The sequence below is a fragment of the Ptychodera flava genome, chromosome 15 (genome assembly GCF_041260155.1).
Source record: "Ptychodera flava strain L36383 chromosome 15, AS_Pfla_20210202, whole genome shotgun sequence".
In the NCBI taxonomy this organism is placed as follows: Eukaryota; Metazoa; Hemichordata; class Enteropneusta; family Ptychoderidae; genus Ptychodera; species Ptychodera flava.
This window is the reverse complement of record NC_091942.1, coordinates 29,987,480-30,010,311: the sequence shown is the minus strand read 5'-3', so window position 1 is coordinate 30,010,311 and position 22,832 is coordinate 29,987,480. Positions and strand designations below refer to the sequence as shown.

Genomic DNA, 22,832 nt, shown 5'->3' with positions numbered 1-22,832 from the left:
AATTGATATTGGGCCGGTAAACACATCTGTAAGTCTTATTTGGCACGTGTTATTTGTGACTTCACCTCTGATGTCCGGGTTCAACGGACGATGCCACTTAAAGTGTGTCATCAACAGACAGACAGACAGACAGTCTCTCTCTCTCTCTCTCTCTCTCTCTCTCTCTCTCTCTCTCTCTCTCTCTCTCTCTCTCTCTCTCTCTCTCTCTCTCTCTCTCTCTCTCTCTCTCTCTCTCTCTCTCATTAATTCGTGTATTACCTGGGTACGTATCTTTCAGAACAACGGGCATTCAGGTCTTCTGTCAACCTTAAAACGTCATTTTATTTAGGGCCTTGAAGTTTCAGAATTTGCCTTCCCGGCTCCTTTTTTATATAATATACTAAAAGAAAGTAGTTAGTATTTTCACACAAGAGGAAAGTGTTACTGATCCGTAATTAGGAAAGAATGCAACGATTTATACAGCAGTTCAAATATGATTTCACATAAAAGTTAATTCAACAGGAAAAAACAATTGCAAAAATGCTCCCTCGATTTTGCGCTGTACAAAACAAAACTCATTTACCATTTTTAAAAGCTGTCCCAATCAGATTGTAACTAAGTTGGGAAGCAGGAAATGTAAAACAATGTGCTTACTTCCCTACACGTCCCTACCACCTGGCTTCTTCCTTTGATATTGAGTAAAAGTAGACGCTATATTACCCTTAGGATGTCCTTAAAGGAAGCTAAAATTATCAATGGACAATAAAAAGTGTCATTTTCTGTAGGACAAAAAAGGAAAGAGAAAGCAACCGATCGAAGATCCGATACTTTGCGGTAAAACTGTTCGCTAGGAAGAAGCGTATCCCTGTATACGTGTGCGACACCTGTTCATGATTTCACACAGTATCTCGCCACTACAAGTAGCTTATCTGTTAAGGTAAAACGTCGACCATCGCGTCCATTACGGCATTCATGTATGAAGTCATTGTCCTTCACAACTACTATCACGTTCTCCTAGTCGATGATACTTAATCTTACCCGTAACTACATCACTAATTCTAATCTCATCTTCCCGAGGCAAGAATTCTCTCTCAATCAGCAATCTCGGCCTTGTTATTAGCGGGTCAGACGTTTCGCGATTTCTGTCACTTCTTTCTCCGTATCTCATTGGTATCGATTTCAGTCGTTTGAATCTCTTTGATGAGTTGAAATTCTCAATAACCTTCAAGACGAAACAGGTAATGTGATTCGGATGGGTATCTATTCACTAACCTGCTCTCTCTCTCTCTCTCTCTCTCTCTCTCTCTCTCTCTCTCTCTCTCTCTCTCTCTCTCTCTCTCTCTCTCTCTCTCTCTCTCTCTCTGAGAAAAAAGTTATAGACAAAATGTAGACCACAATCCGTTTGTCTCGTTGATCCCTGTGGCCTATTGATTTAAGATGTTACATAATAAATATACAGTATTACACTAATAATGGCTATTCTGTTCTAGCCATTCTACAATGTATTTATTTATGTATCTATTCTATCCGTATTTAATACCTGTCAGTCAGCCATGAATTAACATCCTCGATTAAGTATCATCCTAATAATATCAAAATATGATGGAAGGAACAAGTGAAGAAATTTTTGAAGAAACTGTCGACGTATTTGTTGAACTTTTTAATATCTTAATATCTTAAACGTCATAGGACTGAACATTCAATAATCATCGATTTATCGATAATAATGAATAATTCTTGACATAAAAATCGTTTTCTGCCTCTCAGAAGACACTGCAATGATTGTAAGCAAGCTAATGAAGCACGAAGTCAGTTTGTACTACAGGCTCTGATTGTGCTCACGGCCGCCGGACATATGAGTCGCTTCGATTCCAAATGAAGGATAAGAGTGTTATTAAGTAAAAGGTTAAGACAGAGATGTTGGGATGACCTATTCGCTGTCAAATGTGAACGACCGCTAGCTCTAGCTTTGGATAATATTTAAGGGACGGGCGAGAGCTATCAGAATGCGTACATCTACGTCACTTTTTGATATTATTATTGCCATCGATGATGATGATGATGGTGGTGACAATGATGATGATGGTGGTGGTAATGGTTTGGGTTATGGTTATGTGAGGTTGGTAGCAGTAGAGATGATATTGTGGCCATATTACGCCCACTGTACAGGCATTGATTGCTGCAATATTGAATAAATATATCCAGCAAATGAACAATTGGTCAAATTTCTAGCATTTGGTAAGTGTGTGTATATTAATCACTGTAAAGTGTGAAGTTGCAGGAGGAGTATTAGATGAACCGGAACTCTCAAAATATACATCTACATGTACATAACCAACATTGTCACTGGGCTGTCATTTATTTAACTCCGTCAATTGTCCTTGCCTTCTTGGGAGCCTTTGCAACAAGGTGTTGCCATGGAGCAACTGCTTGCGAACGTTTATCGTTAAATAGATTTAAGTCACGAACATCTCGAGCCAAAAGCATAAAGTAACTTCTTCACATGATGATGTTTGCTACGCTAGGGTTCTTAATGATACTTTCGCACATCAGTTCAGTCCTTGGTGACGTTACTTCCTTATTTGATACATGCTCTGCTTAAAGATACGCTCTTTCTAAACGAGAAAATAAAGTCTGACAATATTTTTGCCATCTAGAAGTATTGTTGAACGTGTGGCTGTGGTTTGTGAACTCTACATGGACAATGGAATCCATTTCATTTTCAGAATTCAGAAAGCTTAATTCTTCTCCTTTAACTTAAGGGTAGTATGCGCCTCGAAAATGAAAGACTAAAACTTTTGCTCAAATTTTCCTCAAGGTATCTTTCAACTACCCTCTTTCAAAATCACGAATAACAATCTGGGGTCACCGTGCAAATTTTGGTACCAGAGAAATAAATTACTCAAGATTTACCGATATCTGAAATTCAAAATGGCCTCAACCACATGTTAATTTCATGGAGGAAAATAAAATTTTCGATTTTCGAAAAACTAAGATGGTGAATTTTTTTTTACATCACGAGCTTCAAAATGAACTCTATATCAAGTGGTTGAACAAAAAAAGTTGTAAAAATTGGGAGTCCCAATATCTATCCTCGAGGCGCATTCTACCTTAAGTGTAAGTAATACAAAGAGAATATTGTTATAGGACATACTCAGATGAATCTAATGAAAGGTCTACATTTTCTCGGTTTGTTTTGTTCTATATGGTCCATATTTCATGTAAAATGTTACCTCGGGAATTATTTTCAGTTGAAGAGAGTGGTTGACTATGTTGTTACCAAATTACCACTTATATCATATTTTAAACGGCCGATCGACGTATGTCAAAGTCTATGATACCGTCACCATGGCTTTAACAGAGATGTACATGGTTGCCTGTGTAAATAAATTGATAGTCACCCAGTCTTTGTATAATCTACTCTCTTTTGCTGCCTCTTAAACTAACAATTGACACAAGAAACTTCCAGTGGAAATGTTTACAGAACATTTTACCAACAAATACAAAATTACACAAACTTTTCCCTTCAACAGCGTTGTCCCTGGCTGGCACATTTTGTGGTGTGGAAAATGAGACTGTAGAACACCTGTTTTAAACAATCTTGTTCAAGCAAGTTATTTACCGTAGGAGGGATAAACACCTAAAATGTAGATTCCTTTCCCTAAGGAAATTATCCTTTCGAGAGACCCCATGTTGAATGTACTCTTAAACTTTCTACTTCTAGACATCAAATCAGGTCCAATAATCATTAACATTCAAGGTAACTATGAAATTTACCAGGTCCAGGGAATATATCGAAAATGACAAAGGCAATGGGGTCATCTTGAACCACGAAATAGTGGTGGTACCAGGTGTCCGGAATGGGTAAGCGTACCCTGCCAGCTAGATGCATCCGTCAAGATTGACCCAAAGCGATAAATCCATTTCGTGAATTCACCAAAGTACTTTTGTGGTTCAAAATTTGGTATGCTGTCACTTATGATTCGAGAAACAGATAGGTCATATTTTGATACAACATCTCCGTATCTACCGTAGAACTTCTTAATTTTACTAATCTACTTTAAGCGGTACATATATCTAAGAAGATGTGACCAAAAAAGTCCTTTCATTTGAAGTTTTTAGAGTATTTGTAAGCAACATACAAATACTTGAATTGTACGTTGCTAAACGAAAAGGTATCGTCAGAAAACATAAATATTATATTCATTCAATGTACATAGCGGGTTTCATCGACTAAAAGACATCAATCACAATCGCTAATTAGAAAAGTTCGTTAAATATGCAAATTAGTAATAAGATGATTTACAAAATCAAAACGGACTTTTGGTAATATTATGTCACAGCATCGACAATATACATGACAAGTTTCGTCAACTGTGGTCAAGTCAATCAAGATATAAATCCCTAATTAGGCAAGTTCGTTAAATACGCAAATTAGTAATTAGCTAAAATAAAAATGCTAAATAACTTCAATAATTTTATATCCTAGTATCTTCACTGTACATAGCACATTTTGTCAACTTTGATTAAGCAAATCGAGATATATATCTCTAATTAGGAAAGTTAGTTGAATATGCAAATTAGTAATTAGATGTTCTAAAAAATCTAAACCGACTTTTGGTCATTATTGTTTCTTCAATGTTCAGAGCAAGTTTCAACAATTTTGATCGAGTCAATCAAGATATGTCCCTAATTAGGAAGGTCGTTAATATGCAAATTGGTATAATATGCAAATGTATTGAAACATGTAAGCCACGCCCACAAACAGCTAATCCGTTCTTGCTACTTTCAAACAAAGTCTACGAACCAAATTAAATTCTGATCCGATAAGCCACTCTTGAGATATCGCGCTTCCATTAGATCTGTTATAAGCTTCGTAAACTTGGAGAAGGATGATTTGATTTACGATAATCCTCGTCTGGAGGAACATCGACGATTTTTTTTCATAGTTCTCGGGAGAAACCAGTTTTGGAAGAAGAAGTCTCTGGGTGAGCTAAACTGATTTGTTTATTTAAGAATGGCCAACGTCTGGCTGTTACAAGGAATCCTGGAACACAATTGGTCACCGGTGTAAGTTATGTACTGTGCGCATGGTAGTCGTAACCTGAGTGGTCGTTCCGTTAAAAAAATGAACCCAGTTATTATTCAGCTTTTCTGCTGACACCCATTCATCGCTGTTCGCAAGGAAACGCACAGAGGCAGGCGTTTACCATTTGAAAGAAAACATGACGTACGCATAGTGAACGCTAACGCTGGTCTGGCATTGTTAGGTGTTACATTGGTTCGCGTAACACTGATGATCGACAACACCACTAAAAATGTAAAATATGGCTTCGCTATGGAACATTGGCCAAAAGATGTAATCGAGTTTTTGAAATAGGGACCAAGCAGGCACAATCTTGCGTTCTTAAAGTAGAAGAAAATTCTGAAGTCCATTTATTCCGACGGAACAAGAATACAATCGGGATTGATTGTTCGTTAATCCACAGTATAGTTACATTTCTACGTGACTGTCAATTCTTGGCGACAGCACAAACAGAAACTTCCTGACTCCGGAACGCGATCATTACTCCCCGACAAGCAATACCGACTTCAACCGGTTTTCTAGTCTACAAAAACGATGTAAACATTCCATTGTTCTCTAGCTGATGCCATATGTATTTTAATATTCAACCATGCCGATACCGACCATACATGTATTTGTTACAATAGCTGCGTTTGCTTTTGTAACCGTGACATCGTCTCAAAATGTGACCACCACAGCGACACCTAAGAAGACCATCAAAGTTGGTTACTTGGGCGCCCTATTTGGCAGCCACGCGATGCACTTTGTCTCAGGAGGGCTAGTCTACGCTATAGAGGAAATCAAGAACAGTTCCCTGTTGCCGAATTACGACTTCGAGATAATCAGGGGCTCGACAGGAAATTTTACAGGAGACGAGCTGGAGTCAATCAAAGGCTACACAAACTTGGGTGTGTCGGGTAACACCATAGAAAGACCACATGTTGTTTTCGGACCCGATTTTTCATGTACAGTTGAAGCGCGGATAGCAGCAGCCTGGAATCGACCAATGATATCTTTTGTAAGTATGAGACTTATCCTATTGAATTTGATTGAGAGCATATAATACATAGATACATAGATACATAGATACATACATAGATACAAACATAGATACATACATAGATACATACATAGATACATACATAGATACATACATACATAGATACATACATACATACATACATACATACATACATACATACATACATACATACATACATACATACATACATACATACATACATACATACATACATACATACATACATACATACATACATACATACATACATACATACATACATACATACATACATACATACATACATACATACATACATACATACATACATACATACATACATACATACATACATACATACATACATACATACATACATACATACATACATACATACATACATACATACACAGACATATGTGTGTGTGTGTGTTGTGTGTGTTTGATGCGATGATACCACCAATTAAGCCACCTTGTCAGGTTAGGAATTTCGATGAAGTAAGAATTCTACGCATGACATACATGTACATACTGTCATGTTTGTTTGTTTGTTTGTTGGTTGGTTGGTCATTGTATCCGAGTTTCACTTTTGTATGTTCTGTAACTGGTGTCACACTCACAACAAAATATAGCTGCGCTTAGGAGAAGTCCTTAACCCCAATTATAGATAGAACCCTGCGTGGACTTTGTACTGAGCTTCGTTTTTCGGAAAAAATAAAACACAATCACGAAAATCTAGATAACATTGCATTCGTATATGTTCATCACAACACAGACACACATATTAAAAGCATCATGTACGCCTTTCGTCGTGTACACACAAAGTCACACTTGAAAAAAAAAACTGTTGTATGATCCACTTCTAGAGGTATTCAGTTAGCACGATTTTTTTACAAATACGATTGATAATATACTTTAGGATACGTGTGTTAACAGAGGACTTTCCTCCCGATACCATTGAACGTACGATTGCATGCCTGGATATGTCTTCCTCCGTGGAAAGATCACGACTGGGTTCACACTGCCAATTATCAATGAATTAATCTACTGTACCTGCCAACGAGTGAAATGCAGACCTTTTTGAAGATGGCGATAAAGAGTATCTCGTCGTTTGATATAAGTCGGCAGATTGGCTGGCAACACTCAATGAATGAAATTTGAACATTTGTGCAGTTTTAAGAATTGTGCTATTTAAGCCCTCTAGTCAAAAGGGTGGACATTAAAATCTGACCTGTAAAGCGAGCGTCACGCTCTTTCTGTCCACATTTAATGGGAATGAGTTGCGAGCAAATGAACGTCAAGCGCTCGAACTATTTCTTGTTACGGCTTCCATATGTTCCACCGCAGTTGATATATAACCCTAATTAGGAAAGTTCATTACGTATGCAAATTAGGATTGGCATAAGTAAAATTGCTTTATGACTTTCAATAATGTTGTATCATAGTATCTTCCATGTACATAGCAAGTTTCGTCGACTTTGGTCAAGTCAATCAAGATATATAATCCTACTTAGGAAAGTTAATCAAATATGTAGATTTGAATTGGCTAAGGTAAAATGCTAAATGACTATCAATATTGTTTGAACGTAGATTATCAATGTATATAGCACATTTTGCAAACTTTGATCACGTTAATTCAGGTATATATCCTTAATTAGGAAAGTTCATTAAATATTCAAATTATGAATTGGCTTAAGTAAAAATGCCTAACGACTTTCAGTAATGTTAAATCATAGCATGTTTAATATACATACCAACTTTCGTTAATTTTGATCGAGTAAACTCAGATTTATTTCCCTAATTAGGAAAGTTTATCAAATATACAAATTAGCATTTAACTGTCATGTTAGTGCTTTCTATCTTTCATGTCGGATAAATTCTCGTGTATTCAAAATTTGTTGCAAATCTCATCCAATCTAAAACAATTAATTTGCAAATGAGCATGAAATATGCAAGCTACACCCACCAAAAATGAATTAGATTTTGCTATATTCGAACACAATGTATGTTTTAAATTTGATTCTGATCCTATAATCCGTTTCTTGAATTAATCGGGTACACCGACGAACAGACAGACAGACAGACAGACAGACAGACATGGCTGCGACATTAGCTCATGTGGGTCAACACGTGAGCTAAAAAATTGATTTTCGATTTCAAGAAATATAAGCAGGTGAAAACTTGATTCACTCCATAAGCTTCAACTTGAGCCCACCACAAGTGGCAGACCAAACAATATTGTAAAATTTGAGAGTCCGAATATCTATCCGCAAGGCGCATTTTCAAAAAATAAACACTGGGTATCAGAGATTCACATATCTCAATGACGTGCACGCCATATTCGCTAGGTAAGTGTTTTATTGTTTTATCTTCAAATAGACAGAACGCGACGAACCAAAAACGTGAATAGCATGTTGTATACCTTCTATTCTACTCTAACGTGATGAGTTGCCATCAAATAAATATATAACACTCACAGTATCTGTTGTTGGGGTCCACGGGGACACATCTCTACCCCATTTAACAATGAACTGATTGTCAGTGAGTATAATACCTGACAATTTTTGTATGTAAATGATAGTCTATGACACCATATGTTCATGTTGAGTGGTATGCGACATAGCAAGTTATTATGCTGAGAGGAATGCTGAAAAGCCGCTCATATTTGTCATCCATAACTTAGGTCAAAAAGAACAAGTGTATTTCCAGTAAGCCGACCTATCAAAGAAAAACCCGCGAACACTAGATATTTTTTCGTATTTTAAAAAAATGGATGAAAATCTCTAAATTTTGCCGTATTTTACAAGCCTCAACCAACATAAAGATAAATCAAAATCCCTCCGACCTACTTACCCTAAGTTTTTCAAGCATGTTACCAGAAACACACATTGTTTTTATTTGGCCTTACCAATTGAACAGAAGTGACACAACCGTTTACGTAGTAGAACTGCAAATGAGGGTCGCACAGCGCATGATGAAATTTCACAAGTTTAGGATGTTGTCAGAGGGACGAAATTTAGAGACGCATAGGGTCTTGTGTTCATCATCATCAGACTGATTTGTATCGCATCCATTGAGATATCATTGGTCACGGTGCCATCGTTTCTGGCACAAATTAGGGTGCAGCTTAACACTTACACCTCAAACAGTAGCGCCTTTGTTGTGACCTAGTACCAGAATTCTTCACTTGGTCTGTTTTCGCATTTCAGGTTTAATAATGAGGAATATTCTTCGGAAAACCCCAAATTGGCATATTTTTCACAATGCTACCGTGTTTGATCCATCTGCTAATCTTTACAAATGATCTACATGCAATATACGACAGTTTTAGCGAGGATTTTTTTCTGCGCACAATCTGTGACTCGCGATGACACTTTCAACACGACAAGACCCTCCGCAGCAAGCATCTTCACGCGTGTTAACATGCATGGCTCAGCGTCAAAATCTAGCCACACAATTATTTTAGGGGATATTCATAATTTTAGGGAAACCTAAATTTTATCGTCTGTTATCTGTGCGCTCATTGGTTACCTGCAACACGACAATCACGTGACTACTGGTGCTGGTGCAACTCTTGCAGAAGCGTTGCAAGATATCCCGTAGAAATTTGCCATTTTACTGTAACATCAGCGTGACACATTTAAACTCCTGCATTTACATCACAGGGGGCTCTTGCTCCTTGTTTATATGTGTCTGTGTTTGTTTGTGTATATGTGTTTGTGTTTGTTTATTTGTTATTTTTAATAAAATAACAGCGAAAAGCTGTTTTGTTAATATTTGTCAATAAAGAGCAGTTTATTTGTTTGTTTGTTTGTTTGTTTGTTTATATTAATTACCGATGGTTAGGGTTAGGGTTAGGTTAGGGTTAGTGTTAGGGTTAAGTTAGGGTTAGGGTTAGGGTTAGGTTAGGGTTAGGGTTAGAGTTAGGGTTAGGGTTGGACGTATTCACTCCCTCTATATATTCTGAATATATAGAGGGAGTGAATACGTCCAACCCTAACCCTAACCCTAACCTAACCCTAACACTAACCCTAACCTAACCCTAACCCTAACCATCGGTAATTAATATAAACAAACAAACAAACAAACAAACAAATAAACTGCTCTTTATTGACAAATATTAACAAAACAGCTTTTCGCTGTTATTTTATTAAAAATAACAAATAAACAAACACAAACACATACACACAAACAAACAAACAAACACAGACACAAAAAACAAGGAGCAAGAGCCCCCTGTGTTTACATTTGTGTAGAATTATATTATTTATGTAAAAACGACGATCAAAGAAGGGATAAAACTGAGAAACGGTACATTCATGTACGACTGGGTATCTTTAATTGGGCTGTAATGATGAAAAGTTTCTCAAGTTTGAACTACATTTCACTAAATGCAGTGTTATGAGATGTATATGATGCAATTTTCTGTGCTCTGTATCATTTTATTAAAACTGCTTACGGTGACTTTTCGAAATGTGCCCTTGTGTCTTTCCCCGTGTTCTTGCACCTGTTTTACTTATATGAACACAGGCAAGGAGAAATTTTTCTCCTTGTCTGTGATATGTAAGAAGATAAATTAATCAGCGAATCATATTACTGTAAATGAGGAAAAGAAAGAGAAGAGATTTTCAAAATCTCGGCCGTACCTCTTTGTAATTACCAAGTGAAGGTGGCCAGTGGAAAATATAACAGAATCTAGGATGATTTTGGTAAAACTGAGTTTATCAATCAAAGAAGACATTCACCAATTCACAGTCCCTCTATCCGGGGATAGAGGGACTGTGACCAATTGTAGTATGATGTAAACAACAATTACATATACAGCATATGTGGCTTGAAGTCTCGGCTGTGAGCAGTTCCCGGCGATCAAGCCTTTTTACAGAAGGGATGATTTCTTTGAATCCCAAGTTAAGAAATAAATCCCTATCGAAATGCTTGGGTTAGCAATGTCAATCTACATCAATGTTTTAATACCTGAACTGTGGATTACTAATCTTTATCGCTTGTTAAAAGTTACCGACGCAGATAATTGAGCTATGTTTATTTGTCAGACTAAATCCAGGGATCCAGCGTGCAGAAGCGCCGGCTGCGTCCGTGTAATGCAGCCTTTGAAATAAATCTAATAACGGATTACGATCAAATTGGCCATTACGGGGCAGCGGGGTCGAATGTCCTGAATCACTGATCGTTAGAATGTTGTTCAACATTTCAAAACGTTGTTTCTACTTTATTTTGTCCAAATATTTGTCAGTTACCTATCATGAAAACTTGTTCTGTTTGATATTTTCATACGATTCGAAATTTTTTACGGGTCATCATGAAACGGCCGATGTTAAAAAAGCTAAAGAAACAGACATACGTGTTCACGCATTAAGACACAAAAGTAGACAGACAGACAGACAGACCTCAGACAGATAGGCAGACAGACAGACACTGCTGAGACGAAGAGAATGTGGAGTGCTGCAATACGTATGTCCGTTGGTAAAAAGGTTGACAAAATGAAAAAAAAAACGATGGTGGAAACTTTCTTATAACAGATGTGTCGAGAGGCAAGCAGGCGTACAAATTTATAGAAAAAAGCAGACATGTGTAAGGTAGACAAATAAATTTGTCTCACTGCCGAATATGAAGATAGAATTCAGTAATCGACGGGCAGCGATGTTTCTGTTCACCCCACGATGCCAAAAGTCACTACGCGCTAGAAAACCGGGCCGATATTCTTCTCTGCCTATCTGCGCCATCTTCCTGGCGTAGTATATGCATCTAATACTGCACCACGACGGTTTACACAGCCCATAGAAAGCGTGGCACCTCACTCCTCACTCCACAGGCAAGCAACGATGGCGCCGAGAGGTACACACAGTGAGCTTCTGACCCGTAAATTCTTAACAACAAGCGTTTTCCAGACTGACGGAACACGTCGTAGCAGAGCGCCCCCACCAACTGTTCGCAGAGTGGCAATCACCTCCAAGCAACTGCTGTTCGTATCTTAATTAAATCGTATTTTTGCACATGTTTTGTGCAAGCTTCTGAGATGCGATATCGCTCTTACTCTTTTCCGCTTCAGTTGACATTACAACGCCAAAAACGTCCCTAGCAACCGCGTTCACTGTGAATTTTAAAAACCAAATTATAAGCAGGTGGCGGTAGGCGTTCCTCCAGGAGTAAATGGGACAAATACATGTGTTTAATAGTCAACTTATCCATTGCAATTGTCTAGTATCAAGCCATGCTGTACAAACGTTGCCAATGCATCTGTTTTTCCGTATTTACATATCAAAAAGACGTCCTTGTGAGCGAGACGACCCTTCCATCGGATCAGCAATTAGCTTCGTAAACTTGGAGAAGGATGATTTGATTTACGACAGTCCTCTTCTGGAAGACCATCGACGATTTTTTCTTAGTTCTCGGGAGAAACCAGTTCTGGAAGAAGGAGTCTCTGGATGAGCTTAACTGGTTTGTTTGTGGAAGAGTGAACAACGTCGTGTCCGTTACAAGGAATCCTGGAACACAATTGGTCACCGGTCTAAGTTATGAAGTGTGCGCATGGTAGCTGTAACCCGAGTGGTCGTTGCGTTAAAAAAATGAACCCAGTTATTATTCAGCTTTTCTGCTGACACCCATTCATCGCTGTTCGCAAGGAAACGCACAGAGGCAGGCGTTTACCATTTGAAAGAAAACATGACGTACGCATAGTGAACGCTCACGCCGGTCTGGCATTGTTCGGCGTTACATTGGTTCGCATAGCACGGATTATCGACAACACCACTAGGTGTAAAATTATGGCTTCGCTAGGGAACATTTGGTAGAAGATATGTGATTGATTTTTGAAATAGGGACCAAGGAGGCACAATCTTGCGTTCTAAAAGTAGAAAAAAGTTCTGAAGTCCATTTATTCCGACGGAACAAGAGTACAATCGGGATTGATTGTTCGACAATACATAGTAGCTCGATTTACGTTACTGTCAATTCTTGGCGACAGCACAGGCAGAAACTTCCTTACTCCGGAACGCGACCATTGCTCTCCAGCATAGGCTTCAACCGGGCATTCTGGTCTACAAAAATAATGTAAACAGTCCATGGTTCTCTAGCTGATGCCATATGTAGTATTTTAACATTTAACCATGCAGATATCGACCATACATGTATTTGTTACAGTTGTTGGGTTTGCTCTTGTAACCGTGGCATCGTCTCAAAATGTGACCACCACAGCGACACCTAAGGAGACCATCAAAGTTGGTTACTTGGGTGCCGTACTGGGAACCCACGCGTCGCAGTTTGTCGTAGGAGGGCTAGTCTACGCTATAGAGGAAATCAAGAACGACAGTTCCCTGTTGCCGAATTTCGACTTCGAGATAATCAGGGGCTCGACGGGATTTAACTCAGGAGACGAGCTGGAGTCAATCAAAGGCTACACAAACTTGGGTGTCGTAGGTGACTCCATAGAACGACCACATGTTGTTTTCGGACCCGATTTTTCATGTACAGTTGAAGCGCGGATAGCAGCAGCCTGGAAACAACCAATGATATCTTATGTAAGTATGAGACTAATCCTGTTAATCTGTTTGAAGGCTATATATGATTATAATATCTATATATATATATAATATATATATATATATATACTATGTGAGCGGCTTTGAAAGTGCTTTTGATACGATGATAGCACCGATTCAGCCACCTTGTCAGGTAAGGACTTTCTATGAAATAAGAATTTACGCATGACATACATACTATCATGTTTGTTTGTTGGTTGGTTGGTTGGTTGGTCATGGTATCCGAGTTTCACTTTTGTATGTTCTGTAACTGGTGTCACACTCACAACAAAATATAGCTGCGCTTAGGAGAAGTCCTTAACCCCAATTATAGATAGAACCCTGTGTAGTCTTTGAACTGAGCTTCGTTTTTCGGAAAAAATAAAACACAGTCACGAAAATATAGATTCCACCGCATTTGTATATGTTTATTAAAACCATCTACGACATCTTTCGTCGTATACATACAAAGTCACACTTGAAAAAAACTGTCGTATGAGAATGATCCCCTTCTGGAGGTATTCAGTTAGCACGATTTTCTTAATTACACTGCTTCCCCGCACAGGCTCAGCTGCTACGGAATGTATTGCCACTTACAAATACGATTGATAATATACTTTAGGAGACGTGTGTTAACAGAGGACTTTCCTTCCGATACCATTGAACGTACGATTGCATGCCGGGATATGTCTACCTCCGCGGAAAGATCACGACTGGGTTCACACTGCCAATTATCAATGAATTAATCTACTGTACCTGCCATCGAGTGAAATGAAGACCTTCGTTTTTGAAGATGGCGATATAGAATATCTCACCGTTTGATATCAGTCGGCAGATTGGCTGGCAACACACAATGAATCACATTTTGCATTCGTGCAATTTAAGAATTGTGCTGATGTTCAAGCCTTCTCTTGAGTTGTTTTCTTTTTAAACTTATACTTATTTCCTTGAAATTATCGCTGAAGAGAATATTATTTGGTCAGCATTTATCAAATTCAATAGATTATGACGTGACCTGTTTTTTTCATTTGTTTACGTCAGAAAGAGACAATCATACTGCGAACAACCCAGGGCATGAATGGCCAACCGTGTACACTACGTCGTCCGCCTGTCTTCTGTATTAGCAGGTCTAAATACAGGTTCCACCATGTTGAAGTGTTCTTGTCAGAGTACCTCTGATGAACTATCGAGTGGATGTCAATGCGTCCGTTGCTGCTGTCTAAAACAGACACAACGAGTAACGGGCTCGCTTCTATTCAACATTGAAACATAACTGCGACTGCACAACATCTGCGCAGTCTCCAGGGTCCTTTCTCTCACATATTCAAAAGGGAGAACATTAAAAACCGACCTGCACAACGAGCGTCCCGCGCTGTTTTTGTCCATTTTTAATAGGAATGAGTTGCGAGCAAATGAATGTCAAACACTCGAACTATCTCTTGTTACTGCGCCCATATGTTCCCCACAGTTGGACAATGAGTGGAGTATATATGTGAGTTTATTACAGCACACATGGTTTGATAAAGTGACGCACAACGTAGGGGGTAATATGCCCGCAGCAAAACGCCTATTCGTACCTAGCGTTGCAAAATAAATATAAACGCCCCCCCTCAAAAAAAAGACAAAGAACTAAGTGAATTGAAAGTGAAGATAATTCGATGAAGAATTGCACGTGCTCGATATGCTATAACCTCGTTTTTACATCATCTGCTCGTTCTCTTAGGTCCGAAAAGGCACGAAGTGTAAACGAGGGTCAGTGGACCAGATCGAGTCACAATCAACGCTATAACATCTGCTACGATCTGCTGGTCGTAACAATTGTTTAGCGAAGGCACACGAATGGTGCCAATTCACTACTAAGTAATGATCACGCAAATTAAGGCACTCAGGCTAATTCACCACTTTGTATTCAAACTCCTGAAATAATCAGTGGTCTTACTATGGCTATGATGAAAATCGCATAGAAACTGTCCTTCGAGACACAAAGTACAGTTTCAACGCATTTCAACATTACTTTTCTTCGGTCCTATAGCACGTCGAACTACATCAAATGCAAGAGCGCAAGCATGCACAGAGGTGTGACATTTCTCAATGTCAGCCTCATAAATATTTGTCAATGTCAATCTCATGTTCATGACGCTTTACATATGTACTTTGTATGATTTTGGTTTTGGGTGCATTTTTTCGTGTCTTTTATATAACTTAACACGTTTTTCATATTCCTATAAGATTCTCCGTCTCTCTCATCATAATGAAATGTTCGTGTCAGTCATCTTGAACTTCAAAACAACACACTTCAACACGCGATTAGTCATTAATTAAAGTGACTTTGCAGCACGCTTTTGTCAAATATTTTTCACATGATATCTGAAAAGCAGCGGTGATTGAAGGTTGTGAACTGTACTTTTTGTTACACAGGTAATTGAACTTCCCATGAAATTTCTTCTGTCACTCTTTACCTTCAAGATGGACAATACCTTGAGATATGACTTTTAGAAGCTGTTAATTTGTGGAAACTAACATGCCCAACGACTCGTGTTGTTATACTTATTGTTTTAGTTCTACCTGAAGTACTAAAACCCAACCCCGTAGTGCATCAAAGTAGTTCATTCTAAATCGTCTTTGTTAATCGGTTTACGAAGAGCAGAGTCATTGTTGATTGTCACCGATTGGTGCATTCTTCGCCTCTTCTTTCTTGTCTTCATGGTTTCGCTTGCCGACCGTGTCTTGGTTTATAGCGTCCCTAATAAGCCATTACCGACTTGTAATTGGACCTTTTAGGCCAGAGCTGTATATTTAAAACGTCAAAATGCATCATAAGATAACAGAAAGCGTATTTTTGAAAGTGTGTAACATGTTTGACACACTCGGCTAACCACCACGGTTATTCAGCTGCTACTTGTCACACTCTGACCCATCCTTCAATCTCTCTGTGGGGCATCCATTTTTCTTTTGCCAATCACGACAACACCACAATGTGAGAGACCTTTAACACTCAGGATTCGGATTCGGAAGAATGCTTTTAGAAGATCATATACAAAAAAAAACAAGATTTTTTTTTCATTCCCTTGCTCCTTACAAAGAAAAATATAAGTACATGAAAGAAGCTTAAAGGACAATCATACAAGGACACTAATTGTACTCCTTCAGAGGACTTAAGCCTGCATCGCCACCCTGTCCTTTCTCTTTGTCATGATAGTGAAAACTAGAACTGACATAAAACTTGAGCTGTCGTGTGACCAAAGTTGCGTTCTTTATGCAAAGTAGAAATTTAAATCGATTTAACAAGTCCATCAATGGAAGTGATGTGGCAAGTGTAGCAAGGAATGTCTGACCTTCAATGGGAAAACAAACGTGTAACCATCAAAGTTGTGCATCCATTAAAATAGGCCCATGTATGGACTGGAATGCAAAGTAATTGAACACAGAGACTTACGAAACCAATTGCGGTGTAAAAGAGAATTATTTGTTTGTTCCTTGTTGTGTTTTGGCCAAGCGAGGAATAAACTAGAAAATCAAAGAATTGGAACACTGACTCAGGTAACTAGTGTGGCACCCAACAAAACCGATGTAAGATTTAACATCACTATTGTCAAACACAAACTACATGTATGAATAATGTGATCGTCCAATCCAAATGGCGATGGACTGTTTGAACTCATAGGAAATTATCATCCAGATGTGATATTTCAGGGACATTAAACAAGGTTCTGAATAATAGGCAATACTTATTAATCGTTTATTAGCTTAATACCTTATGTCAATCGGTGTACACAATTTACTTGCACAAGTTGCCAAACCCAACTCGGATGCCAGAGAGCTAAATCACATCAGAATACGATTCATATTCTTCTTGAATATTTGAATGCAAATAGCCTTGATGAAATCCATTACCCATTTTATGACTTGAGATTGGTATTGACTTTAACCTTGACGAATATTCATATAAGCAAAGAGACAACAAGATGACACATGGGAAGATCTACAGGAATGCAAAATCCAATCTGAAAAAAAAGTCTCGTCGACTCGTCTTTTGATTCTTTGTGACATATTTAAATTATTCAGTAGCAATTTTCTCTAGTGCTTCTGCGTAACTTGCAAAATCTGCCAGCCAATTACAACTTTGTCACGGTCATCGAGTACTGAAATGTTACGTAGCGCGTGCGTGATGGAGGAGCATTGGGCTGCGAGTGATTTATAATCTAGGCGCGTCACGTGCTTCCACTGTTTTTGACTCTGCGACGGCATCTCAAGACCGATCGGATGCTTTCCGATCGAGCCACCGTTATGGAAGACCATAAAACACCGTCATGCATCTTGATTTTTACGGCAGCGCAAAAACCGGCCTCGGTAAATTTAATTGAAACTGTTTGTGTTTCCGAAGTCCCCTGCCTTTTTGTTGTATTTTTGGCGTATCGTCTATTGAAGGGATCATTTTGTGTCGCCACCAAGCAGCTGTTTTCATCATCTGTTCTCCGATATCATGACTCTCAAACTTGTACAATATTCTTTTGGCCCACCACTTGTGGGGTTTATTTTGGAGCTTATGGAGTAAGTAAAGAATTAACTCGCCTTGTTTTGCGAAAATAGGGGATTCTTTTTCCCTCCACAAAGAGAACACAGGGTTGATGGTCATTTTGAATTTCAAATATCGGTACGCGGTATATATTGAGTAATTTGTTCCTCTAGTACCAAAATTTGAACGGTGAACCCTGATTTTGATTTTTGATTTTTAAAAAGAGGATGTTTGAAACTTTTCTTGACGAAAGTTTGAGCAAACGTTAAAGTATTTCGTTTGCCCTCTCTGTCCCTGTTTCTCCCTCTCCCTCCCTCCCTCCCTCCATCTCTCTCTCTCTCTCTCTCTCTCTCTCTCTCTCTCTCTCTCTCTCTCTCTCTCTCTCTCTCTCTCTCTCTCTCTCTCTCTCTCTCTCTCTCTCTCTCTCTCTCTCTCTCTCAACGATAATACTGACACATGAGCTGGTGCCTTTAATTATAGTAGGTGTAAATAACTTGCGTTCATTGTACCTGCAAAATTGAAAAGAGAAAACCGCATTCTTTGTAAAGGATGAGGATGCAGCGTAACAAAGGCAACTCAAAATGACATGTGTTTCATAAATACAGGCCAATCATAAACACAGGGAAAAGAAGAATTAGGATGTCTTAGAACAAACTTAAGCATTCAGAAGCACAAATTCCCAACCAACTAAGCTATCACAGTGCCCCCTTGTAGCATATAATTCAAATGCTTGATGGAGTAAAATCTTGCTAAGAGCAAACAAAGTGGCGTTGCTCTGCGGGGATTAGCTCCGATAATGGCGGGGTTAATGACTCCATGTTGCGAGTGACACGATACCTTTTTAATATAAATGTTAATGGAATTTAGCCAGTATTAAAGCCTTAATCAAATCACGATATGTTCCCGGGACGAAACTTATTATTATCTTTATATGGAGAATTGGGTCGAATTTTTTCGAAAAGTGATACATTTTCGTAGCATAACATGAAACAATTACACATCACAGTTATTTTTGAAAAGTTCTCCTTAAACACTGATTCGTTTGAGAGGAATTTCAGCACGTGAGATGTAGAGAGCCGATCGTCTGCCAGACAACAAGAAATCTCTTTAGGGGAGATTCACTGGGCGTAAAATTCTTTGATTTGTCGTATAGTAGTTTTGCTATCTAAAATGACTTCGATCAAATAAGTAACTCGGAAAGGAATGGCCATTTTCCGCTGAAATAACTGATAACGTCAGCTACTAAGTAGACAAGAATAGTCATCGATGTTTATAACAGCATGAAAGAGTGTATTGTCGCACATCATTCAATATGTTTTATTCATCCAACTTCAACAATTCGTTTATTCTATATTAATCTGAGGTGTGAAGTCCACTTTTGAGTTTCAAAACGCTTGATATATCACGTGTATTCTTTGCATGATATCGTCATCACATATTTATTTAAGGAAACCGCTAATAGCTTGGAGGAGTTAAAACTCGGTAACAATACTGGGCGGAGGATTTATAAATTACATCTTTAATCGCCAATGTATCGTATAACAAATGGTATTCATCAGTCTATAAATTTTTCTCTTGTATTCGGCTTTTTTGTCAGTTTCTAGTTTTCTCTTACCGTTTTAACTCTTCGACCCAAACCATGCAGTTTGTTCCCTTGCTTCTATAGCAACTTAAGCTGAAATAGCATTTGATTGAATATATAGGTACACCGATGGTATTTCACGCTTTCGATAAATTATCCACACACACATACACGTGGATGATGTATCGAGGAAGTAGTCGCGATCCAATCTCAGAATATCTAAGTAACCATGGCAACCGTCAAATTTTCACAATTGTATCGATGTTTCAAAGTTTACATAAAACGAGTAAATTTTCTGTTAAAAGGCCCGTCAGACTTTTGAGAATCGTAGATACATTTTTTTCGGTTATTAAGAACGTGACTTGAATTTAAACAGTGAGTGTCTTTAATCTTGCCGTCGTGTACATGGTCGCACATGATGACCTAGGTCAGAAAATGCGCCGACGTCAGCAGGTATGTCAATGACGGTTTGTTTCCCACGATGCAGGCACAATATGAAATCATAATCGTGATTCGTGACCACGCTTATGTACGAACAGCCATTGCTAAATGACACGCTGCAGATGTCACCGTTATTCTGCAAAATAGAGCAGATATAATCGTACTTATGGCTTCTAAGTGAAATATAGGAAAATGTCCTTCTCTTCTGTTGAATCAAACAAGCCAAGACGAACTTTGTGGTGTAATTTACTCTTAGCCGGACAGCGATTCCCTGTCAGGTAGATGGAAAATGATGGAGATATCCCCCGTGGGTAATACACAGTAATGGGAAGCATTGGATTATAAGTATCCACAAAAACCAGGGACTCTGTGATACATACTAATGCTAGACCGATGCAGTCACCAAGTCCATGAGAAAATAAGCCCGTCTTGTTTTCTGTGCAAGGAAATGCACCGTAATGGCACAAGCTCCGTCTATTTTGCAATTTGAGTGATGATACCTTATTAAGTCAAACAACCATACATGTGTGCTTGACAATACAGATGCCATGACATTAATGTAGCTGGAGTTTGCAACGCAGCAAGGGAGAGCTTTTTTCCTAAAATCAGACAAGCACACGCTGTTTTTACTCAGGAATGCACGTCACGAAGTGGAAATAATTAAAAATATTCTCAACTCGATGAAGTCATCAAGTCAATTGACCGTGCCAGAGAGCTGCAGTATGATCATAGTCTGTAAAATTTCAGGTATAATAGTCTGGCTATCTCGGGTCAACTCTGTCAAGTAAACGGGCCAGTTTAATCTTCTCTGTACATGTGCGTGTGTTTTATTCTCCGCCGGTCATAAATAGTTTATTCGGTGAACGGTGACCGTTATGTGGATTTGCCGCCAATCCCCTCGTTTTATTCTCCCTTTTACTTTTTAGTTCGTTCAGAGTTTTGATTGACTTTCCCGTACGGTTCCATCTGAGTTGACTTCAGTGTTTTTTTGGTAGCGGTGACACGACCCGAAACCTCCCGGACTGGTTAGGGATCATAACTGATGAGGGATGTAAAAATTGCCATTTTTTGACAAAATGAAGCGAACAGCCACCTTGCGTCCTTGATAAACTGCCAGTGGTTTCCACAGAGGTCGTTTCGGGGGGTTAACATGTCTCTGTGTTCCTCCCGTGACCATCAAAGGCCAGTCTCGTCAGCATTGAATGGGTCAGCCGTGCAACCATTGTACGCTGCGATAAATTACCATCCGATTGCGAGGATCTGTTGTGGTGAGTTGCCAGGCGTCGTTATGTGCGTGCAACACCACAACCAATCATTCCTTTCGATCGTAGCTTCAGAAGAAAGAACAGGAAGATTCCTGATAAAGTGCCATGAACAACATGGTAACCAAAAGACATTAATAATGTACACACGAACGAAAAATGACCCGGCAAGCGATCAAACAAATAGCCACGTAGATTGGACGACTTCTATATGAGGCTTATTCAGAGTCAGAAAATCTCGCCATGAAACCGTTTCAAATACGCCATCTGCTACTTGTAATGAAAGTCTAAATCTTTTATTTTTCTCTGCCTTTTTTATATACACGAAAGCTACAATCTTATTTCCGCTAAGAGTAACGGAATAGTGCAGGAAGCTTTTTTAATCAAGCGCTCAGGGCTCCCTTTAATTTTAATGCCAACAAGTAAGCTTTACCAAAAAGTCCTAATTACTTTTAATAATTAAAAATTGATTATTTTAGCGGAATGTATCCGGCAACAATGATTCACTACGTTAACTAAACCAGCGCGCAATCATTCGAGAGTTTTGTTCATATTAATTTGCCGGTGTTCAAACATTATCATGAAGTTTGAGTGAAATCAGCAAAGGTTCTTTGAACTCGTGGGATTTGTGCTGGTTTGCTATTTCAAATTTTAAGTAGTAAAACTAGCGAAGGATACACTACTTTTGATGAAAGCAGTACATGATATGCAAGCGATTACATCTGTAATATGAAAACTTGCTTTTTTCTACTTCTTGGTGTGCTTGCTTTCGTTTTATGTGAAATGCAGAGTGACTTTGGAATATTCACTCCTTGATATGGCTCTGTTTGTCATGTACTGTCTCTAAAATTCACAAACAGACGGCGATACACCCAGCCCAGCGACGACCACACTGACCAATATATTTGTCTACAGTGCAGGCTCGCTTACAAACCAAACAACAAAGCGTACTGATTCAACAAAACCGTTGCAAATAATGGGATCTGGTCTTTATTCAACTCCGTATCAATACACTGCAAACCAATTAAATACCGACTTGTATTTTGCTCTTGGTTTATTATAAAATAGAGAATGGTGGTTCACAATAAAGCCTTTGTCGCCTTAGGCTGAATAATCTACCCGAGTCCGTTATTCTTTCGCCTTTAGGCACTTTCTGAGTGCTAATCTCGTCCTACTCTTTACAGGACACTTAGATATTGGACTTTGCTATTTTTCACATATTTAATGTACTTCTTGTGTTAGCCTTTGTTCTTTTTCTTCATTATTTTCTTCTCGTTTCTTTACAAAGCCTGCTTGGTCTTCCCAGGATCGTTTAATTGTTCTTCAAGAAGGGGAGAACTCGTCTGAGGCACAACTGTCGAGTGAACTCCATGGACAACAAAGATCGGCAGTAAACAATTGTTTGTTTTCACCTTTATCCAATTCGCATGC

At 38.6% G+C, this 22,832-nt stretch overlaps 1 protein-coding gene across 2 annotated transcripts in view; it reads left to right on the top strand.

Annotated features, from left to right (window-relative positions):
• Nucleotides 1-5,191: 5,191 nt before the first annotated feature.
• Nucleotides 5,192-22,832, top strand: part of LOC139151843 (speract receptor-like) — a 73,480-nt gene continuing 55,839 nt past the window's right edge. The window contains exon 1 of one of the 2 annotated variants that reach the window (XM_070724858.1): nucleotides 5,192-6,062. In XM_070724858.1, coding sequence (XP_070580959.1) covers nucleotides 5,655-6,062 — 408 coding nt within the window. In that variant the 5' untranslated portion in view covers nucleotides 5,192-5,654. Of the gene's footprint in view, nucleotides 6,063-12,056; nucleotides 13,601-22,832 lie in introns of those variants that run through there. The other variant, XM_070724857.1, reaches the window with a different exon arrangement.